General features: G+C 37.0%; 1 protein-coding gene across 1 annotated transcript in view; it reads left to right on the forward strand.

Annotated features, from left to right (window-relative positions):
* LOC124240745 (phospholipid-transporting ATPase IB-like) overlaps positions 1-12,487 on the forward strand; it is a 175,591-nt gene that overhangs the window by 135,936 nt on the left and 27,168 nt on the right. Inside the window, 1 exon segment of the mRNA XM_046663871.1 lies at positions 3,878-3,952. Coding sequence (XP_046519827.1) covers positions 3,878-3,952 — 75 coding nt within the window.

A 12,487-nucleotide genomic window follows, 5' to 3' on the forward strand; every position in this document is an offset into this window, starting at 1 on the left:
GTGCCACTGCCTTCTAGCCTTAAGTTTTCTTCTGAGAAGTCAGCTGCTAGCCTTATGGGGTTTCCTTTGTATGTCACTGTTGCTTTTCTCTTGTGACTTTTAGGATTCTCTCTTTATGTTTAATTTTGGACATTTTAATTATAATGTGTTTTGGTGTGGGCCTCTTTGGGTTTATCATGTTTGGTGCTCTCTGTGCTTCTTTTACTTGGATGTCTGTTTCCTTCCTTAGGTTAGGAACGCTTTCAGCTATTATTTCTTCAAATAGATTCTCTGCCCCTTTGTCTCTCTCTTCTTCTGGGACACCTATATTATGAATGTTAGTGTGCTTGATGTTGTTCCACATTTCCGTTAGACTGTTCTCATTCTTTTTAATTCTTTTCTCTTTTATCTGTTCAGTTTGGGTGATTTCCTCTAATCTTTCATCCAGCTCACTGATCCATTCTTCTGTATCATCTACTCTGCTATTGAGTCTCTCTAGTGAATTTTTCATTTCCAATACTGTATTCATCATTTCTGATTGGTTCTTTTTTATATTTTTCAATTCTTCCATTCTTCTCCCAAGATCAGTGAGCATCCTTATGACTATTAGTTTGTACTCTTGTAGATTGTTTATCTCTGTTTAATTTAGTTCTTTTTCTGAAAATTTGTCCTGTTCCATTATTTGGAACATATTCCTTTGTCTCCTCATTTTGCCTGTTTTTCTGTGCTTATATCTATGTCTTAAGTGCATCAGCTACATCTCCTGATCTTGGAGCTGTGGCCTTGTGTAAGAGATGCCTTATGAGGCCCAGCAGTGTGCTTCCCTCTCATGATCAGTTCCTAATGTTTCCTAAGTGACCCCTTTGTGGGCTACATGTGTCCTTCTGTTGTGACAGAGTTGCTCTTGTTGCAGGTGCTCAGGGAGGCAATGCTGTCCCCTGGCCAGCTGACTGTAATTCTCAGCTGCGTGTGGCTGCTATGGACCCTTCAGTCACTTTATTGGATTTGGGGAGTGCCTGCACAGTTGGCTGCAAGGTCTAAAGCACATTCCTGGAACAGTTTTTCTTTTAAGTGAGTTGGCCCCCAGTGGCTGGTTTCTAGGCTCAGGGGCTTACAATTGCTGTAGGCCTCTGGCCTGGAAGGCTGTTGTTGGTTCTCTCAGGATTCCAGCTGAGTGGGGCTGGCTCCATGCGTGGGAGCACCCAATTGTTTCAGGCTTTGTAAGGTGGGGCTCATCCCCTATGTGGCTGTTTGAGAAGCATAGGTCTTCTGCAGCTGACAAACCCCATGGCCCACAAGTTCACACACACTGTCAATAGAGTCCTGGCCCATGTACACATCCTGACCCCCTGAAGAGGACCCATTTCCCCACTGCAAAGGCCCACACACACTCCACCAGTGCCCCACACAATCCAGCCACTCCTCATGCATGCCCTGTCCTGCAGAGGCAGGCCCATTTACCTGCCTGCGGAGGATCAAAGCACCCCACCTATGTGGGCCCACAAGTTGCTTGAGGCCTTGCTTTTGGGTGGGGCCAGTCCCTAGGGAAATCTGCCTACCCTGGCTGAGCTGAATTAAATCAACACTCTAGTGGGTAGGGCAGACTGCAAGGCTAACAGACCATGGAAAGAACTCCAATAGTGTGTGCTATCATCTGTGTCAGCACGCCTGTATTAGGTCATGGTAATGGCTGCCAGCAATGTCTCAGTCCCCAGAGAGGTCTCACCTCTCACTGAGATCTGCCCAGAGCCTATCAAATGAGTCTCTTTTAAAGAAAGGTCTGTGTGCTTTTTTTCTGGTGATTTTAGGTTGCTTTCCAAAATGGGTGAATTTGTGCTTGGGCCCTTTAAGAGCTGGCTTTTTTTTTCACTTATGTCTGACAGCATTTCAAGAGGTATTCCCTGTTGTAGTTAATAGCCAGCAAAGCCTGATACCATGACACTCGTCTCAGTTGTGCTGAGCCTGAAGGATGCTTATAGTGGTAATGCTCCCCCAATTAGGTCCCCCACTCCTCCAGGGAAGGCTTCATACCTTAGGATTGCTCCCAGCTGGCTCTGAAGCTCCACAGCTCATAAAGGTGGCTTTTTTCTCTCTAGAAAGGTATTTCTGCATCTTCCTCCTCAGTCAGGACTATCCCTTGTTGCAGGGGTTCTTTTTATCCAGTTTTCAGTTCTCTCTCAGTGGTAATTGTTCCAAGAATAGTTGTAAATGAGTTGTGTTTATGGGAGGAGGTGAGTTCAGAGTCCACCTATGCTGCCATCTTGACACCAACCTTTTAGAATTTTTATTTAATTCTTTGTTATTGTTCTTTTTCTACCAAATAAGTAATGTCAATAAAATACATAGATCTAATTGTCCAACAATGCCTTGCTTCAGCAAAGAATAATATTGAGTTGTAAAGGTTCAGAATGACTTTGTCTATGGCTCCAACAAATTGTAGTGCCTGCAACTAATAACATTTACAGTTGGTCTATCAAAATTATTTTCAGAAACATCTTGCCAAGTCCTGGGCTTCTTGGAGTAGTCAAAATCTCACAAATATGTGGTAGTCAAGGATGTTATTTCAAGTGAGGGGTATAAACTCTTATCTTGTCTAGGATTACCTGGTATTGACCCTACAAAATGGGACTAAATTTTGCAGGAAATATTTCTGTCTTTCAATATTTTGGATGTATCAGGTCAATAAAACCTAGTCTTGGTATTTTATGGTGATTCTTGATTTTATTCTTCTTAAAAATATATTCAATTATAACCTACATTTCATTACCATCTAATTGTTTTTGTATGGTTGTGTTTTAACCAATTAAACTGCAAGATGCTTCAGTGCATGAATTATATTTGCTAATATATTTCCTTGATAATTCTAACTCATTCTAGGAAAGATTGGAGGCAAATTTGTTTAAATTATATTTTATGTCTGTTGTGTGTGATCAAGTAACAAAAATAACATTTATTGAATGGCATCAATATATCGACACTGTGATAATCATTTTTATGTATTATCTTATTTAAAACTTGTAAATCCTATGAGAAATAGAGGTTCAGAGAGGCCAAATCACTAAGCTAAGTTCACATAGCAGTGAGAGTGAGGAAGTGATAGAGCTGGGATTCAAACTCAGGTATGTCTGCCTCTAAATTGCATGCATGTAAAGACTACCTCTCATAGTTGTGAAGATGGAATTGAAGTTTATGTCTTCCTAATCCCAAACTATGAAATGTGGCCAAAGAGGATTTTTTTCTAATTCATGATGTTAACTGTTTGAGTCTTATGATCAGTGATGCATTTAACAAATCACCCCTAATATATGAGTGTATGAGTATGGGCTGTTGGTCATATGGTTCTGGGCTCCAATCCCATCTCTGCCACTTATTAGCTGTGTGGCCTGAGTGAATAAATCAATCTTTTTGAGCCTTAGTTTCCACAATTATTAAATCAAGATAACAATATCTACTTTATAATATTACTATCAGGATTAAATATGATAATGCTTTAAAGTAACAACACAGCCTTGTCTAAGATAAGTGCCCAGTACCTGCTGGCTATTAAAATACTGTGATGGAAAAAAGATATATGTGGTAACTATGCCCATGGAAGACATACAATAAGCCCTTGTTACTTGATTTGAAATTATTTGCAAATGACCTTTTGCAAGAAATATTTTGGTATAAATATATATGCCATTAATTACCAAAGTACATCAGTATTTTTTAATATCAGTAATATATGAGATCTGAAACTCACAATTTATGAAAGAACAATTGTATGACCCCCTTAGTAATTATTTTCTAGTAGTTCTGCCAGCTGAAGGGTCCATCTTCTGTGCCACTTTTTTTTAATATATGGATATATTTAGGTCAACACTAATGTAGTGCTTCATTTGGCTTCCTTCTCTCTCAGCTTTGGTTTGCCTTTGTTAATGGATTTTCTGGACAGATTATGTTTGAACGTTGGTGCATCAGCTTGTACAACGTGGTAAGCATTCTCCATCTCTGTCTGGTAGCATGCAGGACTTCAGAGACATTCCTTTACTGTGGTGTCTGGGAAGTATATCTAAGTCAATCATCTTTACACATAGGAGGCAGCACAAATACATCTTTAAGGCACATCCTGCAGAAGCCCAAACTCCACACAGCTACCTTGAATCATAGCAGATCATTCTAGAGTAACTACATGAAATTTGTACCCAATGTATTTTGATAATATATCTGAAACCTCTTTACTATATGCCTATACAATGTTTTCATGCTTTTAAGTCAAGTAAAAATTTCTTAACTCTACCTAAACTCATTCCATTTAATATATATAATTCAGATTTATCTATCTTTGTATATGTGTGTTTTATAAGTGTAATTTTGTGTCCTTTTTAACTTCTTGGTAGAAAATTTGTCCTTTTGCAAACATATCACCCTATGTCTTTACTAAATGATAAATTTTGATATCAAGTCCTATAATAAATACTATTTTCCATTTTAATAGAATTTTCTAAAAATAAACAATCCCATACCATTGCTTGACTCATTTTGAATTCAAAAACTAGAAGTAAATTAAGCAGTATGGCTAAATGGCTTATTAGGCATATTACCTTTTAATTTTTATTTTATTTTTCTTGTATTGTTATCCCACTTTAAAGATTGGAAGTTAGGGAAACCTAGAACAAAAATTAGGCTCCCAACAAGTATATCATGACCTTTCTCCTATACTGAGTTATCATAATCACGTTATACTCTGGATGCTCTATGCCATAACCTTTAAAATTCTGTTATCTAGAAGCTTAAATTCGGAAACAGACAGCAAAGAGAGAAGTTACTGGACGGAAGTCATTGAGTGCCCAATACTACTAAGATGCCTAGTACTATGAGTATTTACAGTTCTGTGCATGCCAATGGCTAGATGTATTTGGCTAGAGCACTAGACCACTGAAGCTGAGGTCATACATAAAGTTGTCTCTACCAGGCTTTTGGTTACAGATGACAAAAATCAACTTTCTTTAAAGTTTCATTAGAGACTGGAGTAGGGATTGGCAGAGTCTCTTCTCTGTGTTAGAAAAATCACTATGAATGCATAAGCCACAGATATTGGTCACTGGAATCTTATTTGATTTTATGAATGAAAACATAGATTCTGGCATTTTTTACAAGCAGTAAATGGAGCTACATTGGGAAATTTAAAATTATGGACATTTTAGGATAAAATATGATGACATTAATATCCGTTGACATACTAAATCTTATCCCATTACACATATATTTTACAGATGGGGAAAAAATAGGCTTAGGCCATTTCAAATAGTGGCAATGCCAGAGATAGATTATATCTGCTTATTTGATAACTAAAGTTAAATCAGTTGTCATACTATTTCTAGAGGTCATATATTACTTCTGCTTCTGCTCATATATGACTGACTACAATACGAATTACCCTCCTACCAGAAAAACACTACAGTATCAGACAAAATTTCTGAAATGGTGGTTTCCAGACATTAGACAACAGGCTGCTGAAGGCTGTAATCCCTGAGGGAAGGCCTATTTCCAGGCCACAGTGAAGGAAGATGTATGCAAAAGAAAGCCCAGGTGTCTTACTGAATTGAAGACACAGAGGATAGAGTTCAGTTGGCTAAGGCAGGTAGAATATCAGAGAAGGCAGAAAATCAGAGAAGGGGAAACTATGCTGAGAGGGAGAGCCAGACAGAGAGGCAGAGGCAGAGATAGAGACAAACATAGTGTCTCTGGAGATCTGCAGATAGCCCCCTCGGGCCTTTGGCTGAAGCCTGATCTGTGTGCACATGAGAAAAGTCTATCCAAAGTTAGGGAGAGAACCACCAGAAAGCAGTAGGCTGAATTCTTGGAGCTCATTCAGGGCTAATAATAGTTTGTATTCCCACCAGTCAAAGTGGGAAGACCTATTACACAGGATATTGGGGAAATTCCTTATACAAGTCACATTTTTAACAATAAAGGTTAATTAAACCCTTAATAAACACTATTCTGGACCCATCATAACAAAACTTAAAAGCAAGCTTCAAAAGTATCCAACTGATTTGCAAGTCACTAACCTGTATGTCAGAATACAGGCAGACACTAATGAAAGTACACAATTAAGTACTCAAGAACATAACATTCACAGCATCCAATAAAAGATATGAGACATGCAAAGAAATAGGAAAACAAGATCCAAATCAGGTGAAAAACAATAACATATCCAAAAATTATAAAGATGATGAAATTAGTAGCTAAGGACCTTAAAACAGTTAAAATCTTATAATCTTATAAACATGTCCAAAGATATAAAGGGAAGGGTGACTATAATGAGAAGAAAAATGGAAGATATAGAAAAGAACCAAATAGAACTTTATGATGAAAAATACAATATTTGAAATGAACATTTTTCTGGATGGGATTAAGAGTAAATTAGAAACTTGCCTCACCCAATAATGTGCCCAACGCAGCTGCATGTGGCCAGGTATCACAACCAGCCAGCCCCAGGGGTCAGCCTAGTTTACCCAGGTGCGCACAGTAATAGCAACACCACCACAACAGAAGGGCACACACAGCCCACACAGGGGGCCCCCTAGAGCTTTTGGCACAAGTGACAAGAGGGGAGCACACTCCTGGGCCCCATAAGACATGTCCCACATAAGGCCACATTTCTAAGATTGGGAGATGTAGCTGATGTACCTAATATGTGGAAATAAGCACAGAGAAATAGGAAAAATGAGGAGACAAAGGAATATGTTCCAAATAAAGGAACAAAACAAATCCTCAGAAAAAGAACTAAATGAAACAAAGATAAACAATCTACCTGATAAATAATACAAACTAATAGTCATAAGAATGCTCACTGGTCTGGAGAGAATAGATGAACGCAGTGAAAACTTCAACAAAGCATTGAGAAATATAAAAACCAACCAAACAGAGCTGAAGAATATAGTAATGGAAATGAAGCATTCACTAGAGGGAATCAACAGCAGAGTAGATGACACAGAAGAATGGATCAGTAATCTGGATGAAAGAATAGAAGAAATCACCCAAGCTGAACAGAAAAAAGAAAAAATTAAAAAGCAAGAACAGTCTCAGGGATCCCTGGAATAACATCAAGCATACTAACATGTGCATTATAGATGTCCCAGAAGAAGAGAGTCAAAGGGGAAGAGAACTTATTTGAAGAAATAATGGCTGAAAACTTCCCTAATCTGAGAAAGGAAACAGTCATCTAGGCACAGCAAGCACAGAGAGCACCAAACAAGATGAACCCAAAGAGGCCCACACCAAGACACATTATAATTAAAATGTCAAGAATTAAAGATAAAGAGAGATTCCTGAAAGCTGCAAGAGAAAAGCAAGAAGTTTCATACAAAGGAAACCCCATAAGGCTATCAGCTGAATTTTCAGCAGGAACCTTATAGACCAGAAGTGAGTAGCATGAAATCTTTCAAGTTCTGAAAGGAAAAACCTACAGCCAAGAATATTCTGCATGGCAAGGGTATCATTCAGAATGGAAGGAGAGAGAAAGAGTTTTCCAAACAGGCAAAAACTAAAGGAGTTCATCACCACTAAACCAGCCTTACAAGAAATGTTAAAGAGACTTATTTAAGTGGAAAATAAAAGGCCAAAAATAGGAATAAGAAAATTATCACAGAAAAAATATAATTGATAAAAGCAAATATACAGTAAAGGTAGTGGATCAACCACCTATAAAACTAGTATGAAGGTCAAAAGACAAAAGTACCAAAATCATTTATATCTATTACAAGAGGTTAAGGGATACACAAAAATAAAAGAAGTAAAATATGATATCAAAAACATGAAATGTTGGAGGGCAGAAGAAGTTTAGGGCTTTTAGAAGGAGATTGAACTTAAGAGACCATCAACTTAATATAGATTGCTCTTTACATAGATCATTATATATGAACCTCATGGTAACCACCAACCAAAAGCCTATAATAAATACACAAAAAATAAAGAGAAAGGAAACCAAATATAACACTAAAGAAAGCCATCAAATCACAAGGGAAGAGAACAAAAACAAATGAAAGGGACAGAGAAGAACTACAAAAACATCCAGAAAAAAGTAACAAAATGGCAATATACATACTTATCAATAGTTACTTTAAAAGTAAATGGAATCAATGCTCCAATCAAAAGGCATAGGGTTGGGGGCCGGCCCCGTGGCTGAGTGGTTAAGTTTACATGCTCTGCTTCAGTGGCCCCGTGTTTTGCTGGTTTGGATCCTAGGTGCAGACATGGCACTGCTCATCAGGCCACGTTGAGGCAGCATCCCACATGCCACACCTAGAAGGACCCACAACTAAAATATACAACTAAGTACTGGGGGGACTTGGGGAGATAAAGCAGAAAAAAAAAAAAAAGATTGGCAACAGTTGTTAGCTCAGGTGCCAATCTTAAAAAAAGGCATAGGGTGGTTTAATGGATAAGAAAAACAAGACCCATATATATGCTGCATACAAGAGACACACTTCAGTATCTAAAGACACTCACAAACTGAAAGTGAAGGGATGGAAAAGATGTTCCATGCAAATGGAAATGAAAAGAAAGCTGGGGTAACAAAACCTATATCAGACAAAGTAGACTTTAAAACAAAAACTGTAACAAGAAACAAAGTGCATTATGTAATGAAAAAAGGAACAATCCAATGAGAGGGTATAACACCTGTAAATATCTATGCACCCACATTAGGAGCACCTAAATACATAAAGCAAATATTTACAGACATAAAAGGAAAATTGACATTAACACAATAATATCAAGGGACTTTAACACTCCATTTAAATCAATGGATAAAGCATTCAGACAGAAGATCAATAAGGAAACATTGACTTAAGTGGCACATTAGACCAGAAGGATTTAATACATATATACAGAACATTCCAGCCAAAAACTGCAGAACACACGTTCTTTTCAAATGCACATTGAACACTCTCCAGGATAGAGCACATATTAGGCTACAAAACAAGTCCCAATAAATTTAAGAAGATTGAAATTATATCAAGCATCTTTCCTGACCACAACAATATAAAACTAGAAATCAATTACAAGATGAAAACTAGAAAAGTCACAAATATGTAGAGATTAAACACAATGCCATTGAGCAACTATTGGGTCAATGAAGAAATCAAAGGAGAAATTAAAAATTACCTGGAAACAAATGAAAATACAACATGCCAAAATCTATGGGATACAGCAAAAGTGGCAGTAAGAGGGAAGTTTATAGCAATACAGGCCTACCTCAAGAAAAAGAAAAATCTCAGATAAACAATCTACTATTACACCTTAAGAACTAGAAAAAGAACAAAAAATGAAGCCCCAAATCAGTAGAACGAAGGAAATAATAAAAATCAGAGCAGAAATAAGTGGAATAGAGTCTAAGAAGACAATATAAAAGATAAAAGAAACTAGAGCTGGTTCTTTGAAAAGAAAAATGAAATTTACAAACCTTTAGCTAGACTCACCAGGAAAAAAAGAGGAGGCTCAAATAAATAAAATCAGGAACAAGAGAGGAGAAATAGCAGTGGATACCACAGAAATACAAAGGATTAAAAGAGAATACTATCAAAAGCTATACACCAACAAATTGGATATTCTGGAAGAAACAGATAAGTTCTTAAAATCATCCAAGCTTCCAAAACTGAATCAAGAAGAAATAGAGACTCCGAATAGACTAGTAAAGAGATTGAAACAGTAATCAAAAACCTCCCCCAAAACAAAAGTCCAGGACCAGACGGCTTCCCTGATAATTCTACTAAACATTCAAAGAAGATTTAATACCTATCCCTCTCAAACGCTTCCAAAAAATTGAAGAGGAGGAGATGCTTCCTAACTGATGCTACAATGCCAATATTACCCCGATTCCAAAACTGGACAAGAACAACACAAAAAAGGAAAATTATAGGCCAGTATCACTGATGAACAAAGATGCAAAATCTTTAACAAAATATTAGCAAATCAAATACAACAATACATTAAAAAGATTATTCACCATGATCAAGTGGGATTTATTCCAGGGGTGCTGGTATGGTTCAACATCTGTAAATCAATCAACATGATATATCACATTAACAAACTTAATAAAAGTCATGTGATCATCTCAGTAGATGCAGAGAAAACATTTGACAAGATACAGCATCCATTTATGATAAAAACTCTGAATAAAATGAGTATAGAAGGAAAGTACCTCAATATAACAAAGACCATATATGACAAACCCACAGCTAACATCATACTCAATGTTGAAAAACTGAAAGCTATCCCTCTAAGAACAGGAACAAGAGAAGGATGCCCACTTTCGCTACTCTTACTTAACATAGTATTGGAAGTCTTAGCCGGAGTAGTTAGCTAAGAGAAAGAAATAAAAGAGATCCAAACTTGGAAAGAAGAAATAAAACTGTCACTATTTGAAGACGGTATGATTTTATATAGAGAAAACCTTAAAGAATCCACCAAAAAACTGCTAGAAATAATAAACAAATAACGTAAAGTTACAGGGTATAAAATCAACATAAAATCAGATGTGTTTCTATACACTAATAACAAAAAAGCAGAAAGAAATCAAGAATACAATCCCATTTACAATCACAATAAAAAGAATAAAATACCTAGGAATAAATTTAACCAAGGAGGTGAAAGACCTGTACACTGAAAACTATAAAACATTGTTGAAAGAAATTGAAGGAGACACAAAGAAATGGAAACATATTCCTTGCTCATGGCTTGGAAAAACTAACACAGTTAAAATGTCCATACTTCCTAAAGCAATCTACAGGTTCAATGCAATTCCTCTCAAAGTCCCAATGATATTCTTCATGGAAACAGAACAAAGAATCCTAAAATTTATGTGGAACAACAAAAGACTCTGAATAGCCAAAGCAATCCTGAGAAAAAAGAACAAAGCTGGAGGTAGCACACTCCCTGATTTCAAAATATTCTACAAAGCTATACTAATCAAAACGGCATGGTACTGGCACAAAAACAGATACACAGATCAATGGAACAGAATTGAGAGCCCAAAAATAAACCCACACATCCATGCACAGCTAATTTTCAATGAAGGAGCCAAGAACATACAGTGAAGAAAGGAATGTCTCTTCAATAAATGATGTTTTGAAGACTAGACAGTTACATGCAAAAGAATGAAAGTAGACCATTGTCTTACATCATACACAAAAATTAACTCAAAATGGGGGCTGGCCCAGTGGTGCAGTGGTTAAGTTCACATGTTCTGCTTCAGCGGCCCGGGGTTTGCTGGTTCGGATCCCGGGTGCAGACATGGCGCTGTTTGGCAAGCCATGCTGTGGCAGGCATCCCACATATAAAGTAGAGGAAAATGGGCAAGATGTTAGCTCAGGGTCAGTCTTCCTCAGCCAACAGAGGATTGGCAGCAGATGTTAGCTCAGGGCTAATCTTAAAAAAAATAAACTCAAAATGGATTAAAGACTTGAATGTAAGACCTAAAACCATGAAACTGGAAAAACCATAGGCAGTATGCTCTTTGATATCGGCCTTAGCAGTATTTTTTTTTTATCATGTCTTCTCAAGCAAGGGAAACAAAAGTAAAAGTAAATAAATGGGAATACACCAAACTAAAGTGCTTCTGCATCGCAAAGGAAACCATCAACAAAATGAGGAGAAAACCTACCAATTAGGAGAAGATATTTGCAAATCATAAATCTGATAAGGGGTTAATATTTAAAGTATATAAAGAACTCGTACAACTCAACAACAAAAAAACAACCTGATCAAAAATTGGGCAGAAGGTATGAAAAGACATTTTTCCAAAGAAGATATACAGATGGCCAACAGACGTATGAAAAGGTGTTCAACATCACTGTTTATTAGGGAAATGCAAATCAAAACTACAGTGAGATATCACCTCATGACCATCAGAGTGGCTATTATAAAAAAAAACAAGAAATAACAAATGTTGGAGAGGATGTTGAGAAAAGGGAACCCTCATACACTGCTGGTGGGAATATAAACTGGTGCAGCCACAATGGAAAACAGTATGGAGATTTCTCAAAAAAATTAAAAAATAGAGCTACCATATGATCCAGCTATTCCACTTCTGGGTATTTATCCAAAGAACATGGAAACAGTAATTTGGAAAGATACATGCACCCCTATGTTCATTGTAGCATTATTCACAATAGCCAAGACTTGGAAACAACCTAAGTGCCTATAAACAGATGAATGGATAAAGAAGATGTGGAACATATATACAGTGGAATACTATTCAGCCACAAAATGATGAAATCTTGCCATTTGCAACAATATGGTTGGACCTTGAGGGTGTTATGCTAAGCAAAATAATTCAGATGTAGAAAGCAAAATACCAAACTGATTCCACTCATATGTGGAAGATGAAAAAACAACAACAAACAAACACATAGACACAGAGAATAGACTGATGGTTACAGTGGGGAACAGGGGAGGGGAAAAGGCAAAAGAGTTTGTAAAAGGACCCATGTGTACAGTAATGGATGGCAATTAGACTTTG

Source organism: Equus quagga, chromosome 6, assembly GCF_021613505.1.
Source record: "Equus quagga isolate Etosha38 chromosome 6, UCLA_HA_Equagga_1.0, whole genome shotgun sequence".
Lineage (NCBI taxonomy): Eukaryota > Metazoa > Chordata > Mammalia > Perissodactyla > Equidae > Equus > Equus quagga.